We start from the raw sequence: 17645 nt of genomic DNA, 5'->3' as shown, positions 1-17645 counted from the left end.
TCCAAAATGGTATACTTGTTTTTCAGGGGAACGACCACAGGGGAATTTTTTTTTTACCATTTGCAGCTGAGTGACTTATTTTGAACAATACTCAAATTTTGAGTCTGATTTCTTTTCCAAGTCAATTTCACAACTTCCTAGTGTTTGAAATCCACTTTCACAAGCTGACATGACTATAAATGGCTAGGCCACCAAGCTATTCCTTTACTGTAACTTGTCATGTACCTTAACAGATTCATGCATTTTCTCCCTCAGATGTTCTCCATCAAAGGCACATAAGATTTTTAAACCTTGTTTATGACTTCCTTTCCATTTGAATAATTTATCAGCCTGTGTTGAACTTATTGTGCCATTTTTTCCCAATTTAGTTTCAAGTGCGTGAACTGGGATGAAATTCATCTCCATGCTTGATCAAACTGTTGGCGTAAAACAGTCTGGTTGTGTCTGTGGAGAAAACAGTTAATGTTTCAGGTCAATGATCATCTTTGAATGAAATTAAGTGACATGATGTGAAAATGGGACGGCGCAAGATGTCTTTTTTTTACAACCCATAAACTTCCTGGAAAGCACCATGGTAAATAGTAAGCTGGTGCTTTATAAGGTGTAAAGAAGATGCAATTAAGAGACAAAGCAGTAACATGACTATATAGCAGAGTGATCAGGGTGGTTACTAATCAAGTTCAAATCTTGCATATCAGCAGGTTTTAACATTAATACATTATACGTGATACAACTTGGTGACCAAGTTCAGATTAAAGCAGTTTTGTTTACTGAATGATCCTTAAGCAGAGATACTGCTTTATGGGCAAACCAGGCTTTTATTCTCTGGAGTCTCAAATGAAGCATTCTCATTTAAAACCTACAAAATACCTGTACTTACCCTTCCATCACTGACTGAGGTGCTCCAGATTAAGAAGTTTGGAACCAGGGACAGAATCCTAAAAATAAGTCAGTTAGCACGAAGATGAGAACTCACTTCATTGAAAGGATGGCGACGTTTATGTGAAATCTTAGTAGGATCAGCAGCATGGGCTTGGGTAAGATGAGTGTTAAAATCAAGCAATATGTTCAACACACCCCATCTTGATATACAGATCAACTTACCACATCTTCTATTCCGAATCAGTCTGTTTCCAAATGTCATGACCCACTTCCAGAGCTAATGGGACTTGATTCTGGACCTTCTCACTCAGAGCCCAGGACACAACCATGACAATCCTCAATGTTTATTCAGCCTGTTCAGGCAGGTTATGATATGTCTCTAGAACAGGTGTGATTTGAACACAAATCTCTGGCTCAGTGGTAGGGCGCTATGATGCCATAAGAGCCTTTCACTATGTCTTGTATATATTTTCAGCAGTGACTAAAATTTTTCTGAAGAAGGGTCCCGACCCGAAACATCAACTTTCCTGCTCCACTGATGCTGCTTGGCCTGTGTGTTCCTCCAGCTCCACACTGAGTTATCTCTCAGATTCTCACTAGGTGGTAGCAGCAATTTCCCAATTGTGAAGAGTCCATTTGCAGTAAGTTGCAATCTTATCAAGCACCATACAAAACTCAACATGCAAGGCAAAACAGGCTCTTGGTAGATTTAACTCTCCTGTTCCAAATATCCAAGCATTGGCACCTACCATATGCCAGTTAACATGAACCCTCATCATAATCTCCCATTCACTTGCAGGATGCTTCTGCATTTCAGTGCTGCACCGGCAACTAGCGCTGAAATGCTGCAGTAAGGATATTGTACACTCTGGGACATGCTCCCAGTTCATGGATTAAACCAGGCTGTATCTCCTGCCTCTTTGCTCACCATCAATGTGCACACTACCTCAGCTTACCTGGATATGTACATTATCCCTGCCGTTCATTACTTTGCCCCCTGGGCTACAGGCACCTGGTTAGTAATACTAGGATAACAAGGTATAGATCTCCAGAACACAGCAGGCCAAGCAGCATCAGAGGAGCAGGAAAGCTTGACGTTTCGGGTCGGGACCCTTCTTCAGAAATGGGGGAGGTGAAGGGGATTCTGAAATAAATAGGGACACAGGGGGAGGTTGATAGAAGATGGATAAAGGAGAAGATAGGGTGAGAGGAGACAGACAGGCCAAAGAGGCGGTGTTAGAGCCAGTGAAGGTGAAGGTAGGTGGGGAGTTAGGGGGATAGGTCAGTCCATGGAGGATGGACAGGTCAGGAGGGTGGGATGAGGTTAGTGGATAGGGGATGGGGGTGGGGCCTGAGGTGGGTGGAATGATTAAGGAGGCGGAGACTAGCTGGGCTGGTTTTGGCATGTGGTCAGGGGAGGGGAGATTTTGAAGCTTGTGAAATCCACATTGATACCCTTGAGCTGCAGGGTTCCCAAGCGGAATATGGGATGCTGTTCCTGCAGCTTTTGCATGGTGTCATTGTGGCAGTGCAGGAGGCCCAGGATGGACATGTCGTCCAAGGAGTTGTGGGGGGAATTGGAATGGTTCGCGAGTAGGAGGCGTAGTTGTTTGTTGCAAACAGAGCGTAGGTGTTGCGCAAAGTGGTCCCCAAACCTCCGTTTGATTTCCCCGATGTAGCGGGGGCCATAACAGGAACAGCTATGTATACTGTATCCACTGTTCCCATTGTGGCCTCCTCTACATTGGGGAAATCAAACGGAGGCTTGGAGACCGCTTTGCAGAACGCCTATGCTCTGTTCGCAACAAACAACTACATCTCCCAGTCGCGAACCATTACAATCCCCACCACCCCAACTCCTCAGACGACATGTCCATCCTGGGCCTCCTGCAGTGCCACAATGATTCCACCCAAAGGTTGCCAGAACAGCATCTCATATTTCACTTGGGAACCCTGCAGCCCAAGGGTATCAATGTGGACTTCACAAGCTTCAAAATCTCCCCTCCCCCGACTGCATCCCAAAACTAGCGCAGCTAGTCCCCACCTCCCTAACCATTCCTCCCACCTCAAGCCCCACCCCCATCTCCTACCCACTAACCTCATCCCGCCCCCTGACCCGTCCGTCCTCCATGGACTGACCTATCACCCCCTAACTCCCCACCTACACTCACCTTCACTGGCTCTAACCCCGCCTCTTTGACCTGTCTGTCTCCTCTCCACCTATCTTCTCCTTTATCCATCTTCTATCTGCCTCCCCCATCTCCCTATTTATTTCAGAATCCCCTTCCCCTTCCCCATTTCTGGAGAAGGGTCCCGACCCGAAACGTCAGCTTTCCTGCTCCTCTGATGCTGCTTGGCCTGCTGTGTTCCTCCAGCTTCACACCGTGTTATCTCAGGTTCTCCAGCATCAGCAGTTCCTACTATCTCTCCCCAGAATGGTACCTGGGTCTCTGGATTAACAGCCCAGTGATTATACCACTAGGCTGTTGCCTCCCCTAAACAAGAGGCACAGGCAGCATGGAAGACGAAAGTGGGTGCAAGAGCTAATACTATTGACATGGCTGGGAAATTTTCCGGAGTGAATGGCAAGGCTGTGAAGGGCTTCTTGTCTCAAGTTGGTGGGTGAGGGCAAGAAAATGAAGATTTCTGAAAAAGGGTCTCGGCCTGAAACGTCAGCCTTCCTCCTCCTCTGATGCTGCTTGGCCTGCTGTGTTAATCCAGCTCCACACCTTGTTATCTCAGATTCTCCAGCACCTGCAGTTCCTACTATCTCTGGAGTAGATCCACTTGTTCTCCTTTCCTCCAGCGTGTATCTTCCAAAAATAACATGCTGAACCTTCTCATTCTTTCCAATCTGGAATCCACAAAATTCTGCAAATTTAAAACCAAGGAACAGCAATATTTATATAACCTTCTAGATTGTGGTGTCTAGGGGATATGATGGCTTTTGAGCATTTTCTTTTCTTCTTCATTTCTCCTGCTCTGAAGGGATCAATGAATTTTCTGTAATCCTTTTATATTGTAACAACTCTTACTTGCTGTTTCACTTTTGCACCCCACATCCCAATTTTATCAATTTCTTTGGTTTTAAAATTCCTAAAGGATGATCACCTGAACTCTTGATGATATTTATAAGACTTTTTAAAGCCAATACTTTAGTGATAATGGGAACTGCAGATGCTGAAGAATCCAAGATAATAAAATGTGAGGCTGGATGAACACAGCAGGCCCAGCAGCATCTCAGGAGCACAAGCTTTAGCTCATTTCCAATGGGAGTTTATTTGTCATGAGGAAAAAGATATTTTAATTTCTTTCCAATGGTTGTTATTATCAATCTTAATCTGTATTGTCTAATCTGCCTCAGCGAAATCACCCCTCTACTTCTACATGGTTTGCTTTTTAAATGCAAGCTCAAACACATCACAAACTTAATGAAATTTAATCTTTTTGTGATTACTCTTCCCCAGTGGATCCTTTTGTTAGAAAATCACTAACCCCCATTATACAATCCTGGAAGAAAAAAGTAACCTGCTCCTTTTTGGTTCCTTAACCACTTGGATTACTGTTGACACTAATCAATGACTAGTGTTGGACCAGTAGATTATTTGATACTGGTTTCTGTCTGGTTATGTCTTGCCACAACCTGCTGAACTATCCTGCTTTGGCCCAAGATTTTTCTCCCTCTGACAATTTTTTTATTCACAGGATGTTCCTAGTTCCCCTTAAAAAGCTATTTCTTTGCACGACTATAGGTATAATACATGAGTGATAGTCTTTACCTATTTTCTCCTTCTATCCAGAAGGCACAATAGCATTCAGTCCCTAACATTTGTTGTATGTTTAATTAGCTTTTGACTTCAATGCCATTCACACTCATGTTGTTATACGTGTACATTCATAAACATCCATTTAAAGAGATACAGCATCCTAAATTTTAAGTAAATGCTGTGTCTTCCTGACATTTTTTCCCCTCAGACTTGTAAATTATACTCTGACTTGGAATATTTATGTAACTCCTTTTGCTTAAAAGCCTTATATGCAACTTTCACTTTGATTCTCTAGGACTTTGGTCTCAGTCTTGTTCTAAGGTAGTGATCTGTAATTGCTTTTTGGGCTCTGCTTCTTCAACACTTACTTCAGTTCCTTTGACTTGCAGAACAGAGAATCCCTACTGTTCTAGCTTTGTCAGCTACAAGAACTGCTTTCTCCACCTTACCCTATCCCACACTTCTCCACGTCCTCCTCCCTCAATGAGGAAGTCTCCCTGTGCTGGCCGCATTACCTTGTTTTGTGTCACAGCTGCAGACTGTCTCCAATCTGGGGTAGCACAAACTTTGTGTTTTTATGGTATTCTTTGCTCGTTTGGATAGATACAGCCTCAATAACACTCAATAAGGTCAACGCTATCTAGGAGAAAGGAGTCTACTTGTTTTAACATCTTATGTCCAGTATCTTTAAAATCCTGGTACAGTGACAGCAGTGTGCACCTCCCCCAAGATACATTGCAGCAGCTCCACGAAGGTTCACTCTGCCACCACAAAGGGCCTGGGGACACCTACACTAAGTTCCTTCCAAGCCACACCCCATCCTCACTTTGAACATACATAAATTATAATATTTCACAACGATATTTAGGGATGGATAATAAATGCTCGACTGACCAGCAGCAGTCACTTTCACATCCTATGAGAGCTGGGTTCTGCCTCTCCCAGCTCCCCTTCCTGATGATTCACAATGTCCATTCCTCAGGCTCAGTAGTTGAGCTGAGGTTCCTTGAATCACAGGACACTTATTGCAGATAGCTGTTCCTGGGTTCACACTGAGAATGTGGCACACCTCTTCCACTTTCGCCTCCATCTGAGCTGGTTTTACGCATTTCATTCATGTTTTATGTAATTAGTTAACTTATTTTTAGTTGTAATTTAAAAAGTTATTACAGTTTCCTTGTTTAACATATTCACTGACTCAAAGCTTACTCACACGTATGTTTGTTTTTAAAAAAATGCTCAAAGTGAACTTTACCCGCTGCGCCAACTTCCCACATTCAGCCTGTTTTTATTTTGTTCTGTGAAAGGGTCACCGGACCCGAAATTTTAACTTTTTTTTCTTCGCAGACGCTGTCAGACCTCTTGAGCTTATCCAGCAACCTCTGTTTATATTTTCACTTTAGTTATTTTTAACTCCATCAATGTTGACTTAGTATAACGCTTTTTGACCAAGGCATAAATGCAATTACTGTGGAACAGCAACAATGTTGCTGGAAAAGCTCAGCAGGTCTGGCAGCGTCTGTGGAGGAGAAAACAGAGTTAACGTTTCAGGTCCGGTGACCCTTCCTCAGAACACCGGACCCGAAACATTAACTCTGTTTTCTCCTCCAGATGCTGCCAGACCTGCTGAGCTTTTCCAGCAACTTTGCTTCTGTTCCTGATTTACAGCATCCGCAGTTCTTTTGTTTTTTTACAATGCAGTTACTGTAGCTGGCTTCCAGCTAACTAGTGAGGAATGATGGTATGGAATAGTCACCCCTCTGCAAACACTTTCCAAATGGTCCCACTGCAATTACTTTGAGCAGCAAGACGATACTTCGAATCATTAACAAGCTACTTCACCCCCAAAAAGACACGATTAGGTCCGTCATTGGGTCTGTAACTCCAGCCGCTGCTTATTTATTGTGTAGATTTTCCCTCTATGAGTGTGCTAAGCAACTCTCGCTTAAATCCTGTTGCTACCTAGCAACTCTATACAACAAACCCAGGACTGAATTCATGCTGAACCTCATCCCTGTGGGTTTTGTGTCAGTGCTGATAGATTATGGCACTCAATTGAGTAGAGGCTGGTGAATGAAGGGTTCCTGGGGCTGGGCTTTCTAAGAATTGGAAGTCCTCCCGAGGACTGGGCTGGAGGCGTCAATACGCTGAGAGATGATGAAGGTTTTATAAATTCACGAGTCGAAGATAATCTTTGAGCGATGTCCAGATCGGTCAGCAACCGGAAAAAGAAAGTCACTTTTCGAGAGCACCCAACTCATTGTGAGTTACCGATCCGGTTCTTATCATAACCTGGCTTCTCTTTCCAACTGCTCAGGGAATGGTGTAATTTGGCGACAATAAAGCGTAGTCTCTGATTCAATGGGAAGACTTTTACAATCACTTTTGTATCACTTCAAATCAGGTGAGAAGACTGGCAGAAGAGGCAATAATCCCCATTCCAATGCAATTCGATCCTACTTCCCTTTTCTGATCAAACAACTCAAGTTATCCTCTCCTTTATACCAGAGTTTGAACAAGAAAGGAGTCTTAACCACTGACCAAATAGGACTGATAGAGGTGAGACTGTCTTTGATTTTCCTTCTGCCATTGGAAATTTGATCAGTTTCATCTCCTCTGTGCTTATGTAAAATAGGAGTGAGTAAATGATTTATGTATGTATGAATGAATGCTTTATTGTCACACATATAGGAACACAAGAAGTGAGAGCATGAGTAGACCATCTGCCCAGTCAAGCCATTTAATAAGATAGACTCAGCCCCACCTACCTGCCTGCCCACCATTACTCTTAATACCTTTGCTGTTCAAAAATCTATCTTCACCTTAAAAAGATTCAAAGAGGTAGCCTTAACTGTTTCAGTGATAATGGGAACTGCAGATGCTGGAGAATCCAAGATAATAAAATGTGAGGCTGGATGAACACAGCAGGCCAAGCAGCATCTCAGGAGCACAAAAGCTGACGTTTCGGGCCTAGACCCTTCATCAGAGAGGGGGATGGGGTGAGGGTTCTGGAATAAATAGGGAGAGAGGGGGAGGCAGACCGAAGATGGAGAGAAAAGAAGATAGGTGGAGAGGAGAGTATAGGTGGGGAGGTAGGGAGGGGATAGGTCAGTCCAGGGAAGACAGACAGGTCAAGGAGGCGGGATGAGGTTAGTAGGTAGGAAATGGAGGTGCAGCTTGAGGTGGGAGGAAGGGATAGGTGAGAGAAAGAACAGGTTAGGGAGGCGGAGGCAGGCTGGGCTGGTTTTGGGAAGCAGTGGGTGGAGGGGACGAACTGGGCTGGTTTTGTGATGCAGTGGGGGAAGGGGAGATTTTGCAGCTTGTGAAGTCCACATTGATGCCATTGGGCTGCAGGGATCCCAAGTGGAATATGAGTTGCTGTTCCTGCAACCTTCGGGTGGCATCATTGTGGCACTGCAGGAGGCCCAGGATGGACATGTCGTCTCAGGAATGGGAGGGGGAGTTAAAATGGTTTGTGACTGGGAGGTGCAGTTGTTTATTGCGAACTGAGCGGAGGTGTTCTGCAAAGCGGTCCCAAACTTCCGCTTGGTTTCCCCAATGTAGAGGAAGCCATACCGGGTACAATGGATACAGTATACCACATTGGCAGATGTGCAGGTGAACCTCTGCTTAATATGGAAAGTCATCTTGGGGCCTGGGATAGGGGTGAGGGAGGAGGTGTGGGGGCAAGTGTAGCATTTCCTGTGGTTGCAGGGGAAGGTGCCGGGTGTGGTGGGGTTGGGGGGCAGTGTGGAGCGAACAAGGGAGTCATGGAGAGAGTGGTCTCTCCGGAAAGCAGACAAGGGCGGGGATGGAAAAATGTCTTGGGTGGTGGAGTCGGATTGTAGATGGCGCAAGTGTCGGAGGATGATGCGTTGTATCTGGAGGTTGATGGGGTGGTGTGTGAGAATGAGGGGGATGCTCTTTGGGCAGTTGTGGCGGGGGCGGGGTGTGAGGGATGTGTTGCGCCCACTTCTTCCTCCGTTACATTGATGACTCTTGCTCCCCAGAGGAACTCGAACAATTCATCCACTTCACCAACACCTTCCACCCCAACCTTCAGTTCACCTGGGCCATCTCCAGCACATCCCTCACCTTCCTGGACCTCTCAGTCTCCATCTCAGGCAACCAGCTTGTAACTGATGTCCATTCCAAGCCCACCGACTCCCACAGCTACCCAGAATGCACCTCCTCCCACCCACCACCCTGCAAAAATTCCATCCCCTATTCCCAATTCCTCCGCCTCCACTGCACCTGCTCCCACGATGAGGCATTCCACTCCCGCACATCCCAGATGTCCAAGTTCTTCAAGGACTGCAACTTTCCCCCCACAGTGGTCGAGAACGCCCTTGACCGCGTCTCCCGCATTTCCCGCAACACATCCCTCACACCCCGCCCCAAAGAGGATCCCCCTCGTTGGGTCTTCTGATTTGTTCAGGAGGTTATGACTGCAAGTGAAGCAGACAAATGGACTGCATCAGTCTCCCTGAAATTACAGCAAAAAGTTAAATTTTTCAGAGCTTTTGAATGTTCGTTTAATGTTTCAATGAAATACAACTGGCTGCAACCTTATAATTCAAGTAAGTTGGTCTGAAAAATTGAATATTTAAGTCGAGATCGATTTGCTACATGTTGTTGCAAAGATAATATTATTTTAAGCATTTTAAATTTTTTCTTTTATTATTTAATGCTGTATTAGAAGGATAATTTAATGTAAGAACCCAATTTTTATCAGCAAGCATTAAACAGGCATTTGGAGGTGATTACTGATAGCTTCCAGCAATTTACTTCACTTTGATCTTGTTTACTTTGATCAGAAAACTACAGAAGTGCGTTCACAAAATCTCAAGCAAAATTTAAAAAGAAGATCATTTCTTCTTTAAAGGAATAACACATGTGAAACCGGTTTGAAGGCAACGTTGTAATAATCAATCAAATATCTCTTTCAGAAAGTCTGATTAAGAAGCCAGACTGATGTTATGAAGATAGACTGAGATATTGAATTTTGCTATGGGATATTGACAATAGAAAAAAGCTGTTCAGGTTTAATGTGTTCATTCAGGAAATTTACAATTCTTCCCAAATTTGTAATTTTACCTCCTGGTTGGTTGTTGCATCTGGGATGTTGATCTGAACTCATGAAGCATGCTAGTTATTATTGCCTGTTGCAGGAAAAGGCTTGATGAACCAAGCAGCATTTCCTTTCATTCCATATTTTCTTATGTTTCAGTAATAACTTTACAAGTTGGCGTACGGATTTTTTGTAGCATTATGGATGTTTTTGAATAACTCAGGGGATGTGGTTGTCATTGGCTGATCAGCATTATCGCCATCACTATTTGCCCTCAAGAAGATGCTGATGAACTTCCTCCTGGAACTGTTGCAGTCCATTTGGTATAGCTACACCAACAGAAAGTGAGCTCCTGGACTTTGACACAGTGACACTGAAAGAATGGCAATTTATTTACCAGTCAGGGTAGTGTGTGTCTTGGGAAGTGAACTTGCAGGCAGTATCTGCTTTTGTATCAGCTCACCTTGTCCATTTACATCTAAAAATGAACATAAAATTAAAGATAACAAATCTTTTTAAGGAGGCCAAACAAACTAACATGGGTAATTGGTAATCTCCACAGCTAGAGGACTTGGCAGAGCTAAAAGTGGCCAAACTTCTTGAGATTGTTAGAAATGCTGATGGCCACGTGTTCAAGTTATTTTGCAGTGCTCTGGGTGAGATGGGATATTGGTACCTTGCTCAGATTCTTCAGACAGCTGCTGAAGAAAAGGATGGCTCAACTTCTACAGGTAAACTTTAAATCAAATGCACATGGATTCTTCCAAGATTGACACAACTATGTTGTCTATTTTTAAATGTTTAGGCTCCAGTAAAACATTTTGTAAATTTCATGTGCTTTTTTCCTGTTTATTGATTATGTGCTAGCATCTAGAATTTAATTTATTTTGACTATGATTTGTTCTGTTTATTTAAATATAAACCACTGCTTTCTGGTAAATGATTGGGATTGTTTAAATGAGTTGTAAGAATTATTAATTTTAAGTATGACAGTCAAACCTCATAGTTCGTGGAGGGGCATTGTTTATTTTTATTTTTTAAGAAAAGATTGATTTGCTGAGTGTTGTTGTGAAAATAATACTATTTTAAACATTTTATGTAACTTTTTGTATACTATTGATTCATAGTTTATTGTTTATCAGACAAACGACATTTCCAATGTTAGTGAATAGCTAAATTAAAGATGTCAGGATATATTTTATACATTTAACTGTCATTATAATCACAGTTTCATAAAACATTTTCTTTGCCTTTGAGAAAGAGCTCAGCGCTTTTATTTTAAGAGCAAAATTCAGCGTTATTATCTCCATAGCAAATGTTAAGATTGAAAGGGAAATTCAAAAGCCCAGGCATGAGAGGTTGAAACCATGAGATTCCTGGTTTTTAAAAAAAAAATTTTACTATATAGCGATAAGTAAATCAACACACTACTAAATAAGCAGTATTTTAGTTCTTTATATTGCAAAGCACAATAAAAGCACAATCCACAGATACTTCAGACTAAAACACTCGACTGAACTTTCAGTTTAACATTATGCCTCGCCAATGCATAAAGGTTTCAGAAGGTGATCTACTTCCTTGGCACTAACTCCAAATGTTTGCCATTGTTGCTTTGTTAGCTGTAGAACTTTGCAGTTCAATTCTGAGCTCTCAATTCCTCGGCCACAATTCAATTGAAAATTAAAAACACTCCTGTTTTCTAATAGGTCTATTCTCCAGGTCCACAGCTATTCGACAGTTTCTGGAATTTCTTCCTTTTGCTGACTCTGATTTAAAATGCTTATTTTCAATTTAATGGTTATTGTACATTTTTTTCCTCTAGCTCTAAATTATGCAAATCTACTAACTTCTCTTGCCTTCATAAACTCTGTCTCCACGTTGATTGTGAGTTCTGTCATGGAGTTCCGAACGGAGAGCGACAAAGTTAGCATATTCTCTGTTTAAGGTGCAGGGCCTGTCAACATCTCCAAAGCTCAGTGAGTTGCAAATCTCACAAGGTCAAAGCTGAACAGCTACTGTATGTTTCTGTGAAGAAAAACACACATGCGCAAAAAATAAGCCAAAGAAGCTCCTAAACACCGCCACCATGCTCCGGGTTCTTAGCAGTGTGGAAAGTTTAGGGTGTCCCAAACAAAAACTAATTATGTTTGACCTTCAACAGCACCCTTTGCTTCTCAGACCCACATTAATACGATATGTCTTAAATTGATATAATTCCCCTTAATCTAGACTTTCTGTTTCAAATTGTTTACGGAGGTGATTTTAACTGCTTTTATGTGGAGACTTCATAGAATTCCAACAGTGTAGAAAGAGGCCATTCAGCCCATCAAGTGTCACCGACCCTCCAAACAGCATTCCACTCAGACCTAGCACCTGACCCTAACCCTATGACTCTGCAGTTACCATAGCTAATCCATGTAGCTTGCACATCCCTCGACACTACTGAGCAATTTAACACGGCCAATTAACCTAACCTGCATGTCTTTGGACTGTGAGAGGAAACTGGAGCACCCAGAGAAAACCCTTTCAGACACAGGGAGAATGTGCAAACTCCACACGGATAGCTGCCCAAAGCAGGAATCGAAACTGGTCCTGGCACTGTGGGCAGAAGTGTTAATCAATGAACCACCAAGCCACTCGCCATAAATAATCCAAGGCTCTTTTGGAAATTACTGTAGGTTTATATCCCTACAAATACCTCAAATGTGTTGAGAGGCCTTACTTTTCCATGATAATTCATGCACTTTAACTGTTTGGGCATCGATTACCAGAAGAGTAAGGATCTATTAAACCAACAACATGTCCTCCAATTTATCACGAGGAACGGTGTGGGGTTAGTGCCAGCCTTGATAGCATTTCAAGGTGATCATAAAAGATATGTCATGACATTGAATTTGTTCGTTATCTTCATCCTCATAGTTTAAGTTTCTACGTTTTATACTTAACAATCCGTAACTTTCTATTGTTATTCTTTAAAGTTGTGTGAGGTAAACTATTCCAACTAATTTCAAATTTCTCCTCGGTTGCATTGTAGCCAGAAGATCAATCAAATCTCAATGTGTCAGAAACATCTCTGAGCTCAGCGTGGGGGTGAGGGGGAGAGAGTTTTTTTTTCTTTTATGTCCCCTTTAGTTTAGTAATTTCAAAAACTAACAGCTAATCTTGGAAATCTGAAACAAAACTAAATATCCAGCAAATCGGCAGGAACATGTAAAATGAAAACACAGTAGGAAGCAGAGGGTGATGTTTGAAGGTTGTTTCTCAGAGTGGAAGCCTGTGACTAGTGGTGTGCCATAGGGGTCGGTGCTGGGTCCTTTAATATACAGGAATCTTGATTAGATGGGGAAATGGGCTGAGGACTGGCCAATGCATTTCCATACAGATAAGTGTGCACTTTGGAAAGTCAAACCAAGGTAGGAATTATACAGTAAATGGTAAGGTCGTGAGGAGTGTTGTGGTACAGAGAGACCTAGGAGTACAAGTACAGAGTTCATTGAAAGCATGTCACAGGTGGATAGGGTGATGAAGAAGGCATTCAGCATGCTGGCCTTCATTGGTCGAGGCAATTTTGTACGAGTTGTGATGTTATGTTACAGTTGTATAAGTCATTGCTGATGCCACACTTGGAGTATTGTGCACAATTTTTGTCACCCTGTTACTGGATAGACATAGTTAAACTGGAATGTGTGCAAAGAACATTTACAAGGATTTTGCCAGGACCAGCAGTCCTGAGTAATAGGAAGAAGTTGGCCAGGATAAGACTTTATTCCTTGGAATGTTGCAGAATGAGGGGTGACCTTATTGAGGTGCATAAATCATGAGGGGCATAGATAGGATGAATGCATATAGTCTTTTTCCCAGGGATGGGGAATTGAAAACTAGAAGGCATAGGTTTAAGGTGAGAGGGGAAAGATTTAAGAAGGACCTGAGGGGCAACTGCTTCACACAGAGAGTGGTGCGTATATCAAATGAGCTGCCTGAGAAAGTGGTTCAGACAGGTACAATAGCAACATCTAAGAAACATTTGGCTAGGTACATGGATGGGAAGGGTTTTGAGGCATATGGACCAAATGTGGGCAATTGGAACTAGCTGAGTGGGCACCATGGTCAGCATGGACCAGTTTGGTCCAAAGGGCCTGTTTTCATGCTGTATTACTCAATGGCTCTATGATGTTTCAGCTTTATACATTAACCAGGCTGATGGCTAAGAGATGAGTTACACATCCAAAATGATATAACTCCGTCTTTCCTCTTAAACGCTGACTGAATTTCCAACACTTTGACGCTTTATCTTTGAAAGTGGTAAAGAAGGCATCTAGCATGCATGCCTTTATTGGTCTGGGAATTGAGTGCAAGAGTCAGGATGTCATGTTGTAGCTTTACAAGGCTTTGGTCAGGCACAACTTAAGAGTATTGTGTTCAATTCTCATCACTACATTACAGGAAGGATGTGGAGACTTTGGAGAAGGTGCAGAAGAGGTTTACCAGGGAGCAGCCTGGATTAGAGGGTATGAGCTATAAGGAGAGGTTAGAAAAACTCAGGTTGTTTTCTCTTGAGCAGCGGAGGCTGAGGGAAGACTTGATAGAAGTTCATAAAATTAAGACATGCATAGAAAGGGTTGACCATCAGAATTTTTTTCCCAGAGGTGAAATGTCTAATGCTGGAGGGCATCCTTTTAGGGTGAAGAGGGAAAGTTCAAACAAATTGCACAGATTGGTCAGAGTGTGGAAAGCACTGCCAGGGTTGGTGGTGGAGGCAGATACTATAGGGGCATTTAAGAGACTTTTAGATAAGCAGATGAATATGCAAGGAATGGAGGGATATGGACCAAGGGCAAGCAGAAGGAATTAGTTCCATTCATCATTTTTGGCACAGCATTATGGGCTGGAAGGCCTGTTCTTGTACTGTACAGTTTTATGTTCAATGGATTTGGCTTAAATGTGAAGAGCTGCTGGTGACTCATCAGATGTTTCCAGGAATAAAATGGAATACAGTACAAGACAATGACAGCATACAATTACATATAGCAATACCCAGGTCTACACAGTCTGAGCTTTATTTTAAGGAGGTTCATTCTGCACCAGTCTGAGCTTCATTCCTGTTCTGTCTGTGCTGCTTTTTCAGTTTTGTTTTTGTAAGTTGTGCCATCTGTCTGATATGTTTGTTTTTCTGGGGGAGGTTTGGGGAGTCAAGGTAGCTCCAAGAAGACAAACATGGAGATGAAAGATTGGAACACAGTGAAGCTCAGTAATTCAATATCTGAGCCAGGTAGGTTACCCAGTCCTTCACGTCACTGATGACACTTGGCTAACCATCTGATTCAATCGTAGAAACTGGCTGATTAGTTCCAGTCAATGTCTGGTCTGCCTAAAGGTAGGTTTAGGTCAGGTGGTTCCAAGTGCAGGGTTAGGGTAGGTTAGTTGAAGTTAAAATGAAATTGTGGTCTGTCTAACAAGAGGGTCAGGTTATGTCTGACGGATGTCAGGTCACGTTAGATCTGCCTAAGGATGGACACGGGTTGAGTTGCCTCTTGTTGAGAAGCACCTCATGTCATTTGGAAGTGAAGTAGGTGGTGTTGGTGCTTATGTTGAAAAGCTATAAAAACAAATTATCAACCATGAATAAAAAAATGAATTTAGTATAAAGAAGGACTTCTTTGTTAACTTGGAAAAACTGTGATATCTGGAATGTTGTGCCTCATCTTTTTTTCAGGTCCAATTATTGGCAAATTGGTAATATTGGTAAACAGTGTAAACAATACTACACTGTGTAAACAACAGTGTAAACAACACTGTAGTTAAACATAAAACAGAGAAACAAAGGCGGCAAATGGCATACTTAGCCAAGGTGGGGAGTTTAACAGAAGGGAGGTTGCTCTTGAACCATATAAAATGTTAGGTGGGCTACAATGAGAGCATTGTGTGCAGTTCTGGAATCCACATTGTTGGAGAGATGTGATTGCACTGGAGAGGACGCAGAAGAGATTTACCAGCATGTTGCCTAGGTTGAGGAGTTGCAGAAATGAAGTGAGAATAGATGGACTGGAATTGTTTTCCTTGGAGCAGATGAGATGGCGGAGGGGGAGCATGATTGAGATGTTTAAAATTATGGGGGCATGAAGAGGGTAGGCAGGAAGGCACTTTTTCCTTGGTGGAGGTATCAATGACCAGAGTGAATAGATTTATGGTAATGGACAGGAGGTTGAAGGAGATGCAAGGAAAATCATTTCCTCCCAGAGCATGGTGGGAATCTGGAACTCACTGTCTGAAATGGTGGTAAAGGCAGAAACCCTCATTATATTTAGGAAGTGTTTAGAAGTACAATTGTAATGTCAAGCCATACAAGTCTATAGGCCAAGTGCTGGAAAAAGGGATTAGAATAGTTAAAGAGATAGTAGGAACTGCCAAGGCTGGAGAATCTTGAAGAAGGGTCTAGGCCTGAAACGTCAGTTTTCCTGCTCCTCTGACGCTGCTTGGCCTGCTGTGTTCATCCAGCTTTACACCTTGTTCTATTAGAATAGTTAGAAGCTTGTTTTGATCGATGCAGACTTGCTGAGCCAAAGTGCCTTTTTCTGTGCAATAAACCACTACGGCTCTAAACTGCACAATTACTTTAATAAAAGTAGCCATACAATTCTGAAATTATAGAATGTATTGTGTGTATTTACTTCTAATATTTATGCAAATTTAAGTTTTTACGTAGTTGAATGCATTTGTGCAATTTCTTGTAATATATTTGTAAGTTTTATTTATTCTTTACTTTGTTTTCTGATAGTCATCTATTTCATTTCTAATTCTATGATATGGGGTAAATGTACAGGTTTATTAATCTATGTAATTGTAATGTTAAAGCTTTAGTTATTTTTATTCATGTGGATAAAGGATGGGCCAGAGGAAGTTCTTATTTTAATTACTTGCAGAGTTTTCCAGTTTGGTTTTAAATCAACGTGAAATGCCATTTGAGATATAATAATCGTACATTAATATCACTTTAACCTTGCAGGAGATACATTTAGAAGTGAAAAACAAGACTTGAAAGAAATTTTGCTTCTTTCTCCAGTAACTCACAGAAATCTGAAAAACAACAATTTGGAGTTAAGTCAAAAGATGGAGCATATGAGGAAAGAATATTTGCGGAGGTAACATCAAAAACATAAATTGTTTCCAAAATGTGGAGAGAAATGTTAGCACAACACTTTCCCAAAATAATGACATTTACATGTTAATATATGACAGTAAGAGGAAATTGGAGGGCAAGTCAACCAACCTGTTTTCGGGTTTCTGAACAACATTGGCAGAGATTTAACACTAAGCATCTAGCTAAACCTTTTAAATAATGAGAACCATTCAGAGAGGGAGCAACAATTAAATCCAGTGGTTAAATTGTCATTTTGATTTATGTTTGGCATAATGAAGATTATATCAGTACAATAATGCCAAAATCCTTGTTATAACATTATCAATTTCAACTTCAGAATACACGAACTTGAAGAAGAGTTGGCTTCTGTGAGTCGGGAAAGAGATATAACTATGAGGGAACGTAATATCATCGTCCTAGAAAATCACGAACTACAAAATCTTAATCATGAACTCCAGAAACTGATACTAAAGCTGGAAAGTTCTACACTTAGTATGATACCGAATTATCCTATCCACTGTGTGAATGTGTTACCGGTAGGGCAGATGACTGGCGGGCAGACAAGCCTCTTGTTCACCTTCAATCAACACAGGTAAAATGCTGATAGAATGAAGTTAAATTGAGCACCTTTATCTGTTGGACAGCTCACTCTATACACCTATGGAATGGTCTGTGATGCTCAATATACAAACTAGCTTAAAGCCTCAGTTGGAAGATTCAGAACTACAATAAGATCATCTCCTGTTTAACTGTGTATTCTTTCCAAGTAAATACCCATAGCTATAAA

At 41.9% G+C, this 17645-nt stretch overlaps 1 protein-coding gene across 4 annotated transcripts; it reads left to right on the top strand.

The window, feature by feature from the left end:
• Window positions 1-6655: 6655 nt before the first annotated feature.
• Window positions 6656-17645, top strand: LOC125451179 (uncharacterized). Of its 4 annotated transcripts, none has more exons than XM_048527998.1 (6): window positions 6656-6911; window positions 7054-7208; window positions 10283-10451; window positions 14900-14989; window positions 16781-16859; window positions 17196-17645. In XM_048527998.1, exons 1-6 carry the CDS (start codon window positions 6851-6853, stop codon window positions 17452-17454), a joined length of 813 nt encoding a protein of 270 aa, XP_048383955.1. In that variant the 5' UTR covers window positions 6656-6850; the 3' UTR covers window positions 17455-17645. The 4 variants fall into 4 exon arrangements, with proteins under 4 accessions (XP_048383955.1, XP_048383954.1, XP_048383957.1 ...); XM_048527997.1 differs by having other exon boundaries at window positions 16724-16859; XM_048528000.1 differs by lacking the exon at window positions 14900-14989.

This window comes from Stegostoma tigrinum, chromosome 3 (genome assembly GCF_030684315.1).
Source record: "Stegostoma tigrinum isolate sSteTig4 chromosome 3, sSteTig4.hap1, whole genome shotgun sequence".
Taxonomy (NCBI): Eukaryota; Metazoa; Chordata; class Chondrichthyes; order Orectolobiformes; family Stegostomatidae; genus Stegostoma; species Stegostoma tigrinum.
Note: the sequence above shows the minus strand (reverse complement) of the source record. Positions and strands in the feature narration are given on the sequence as shown.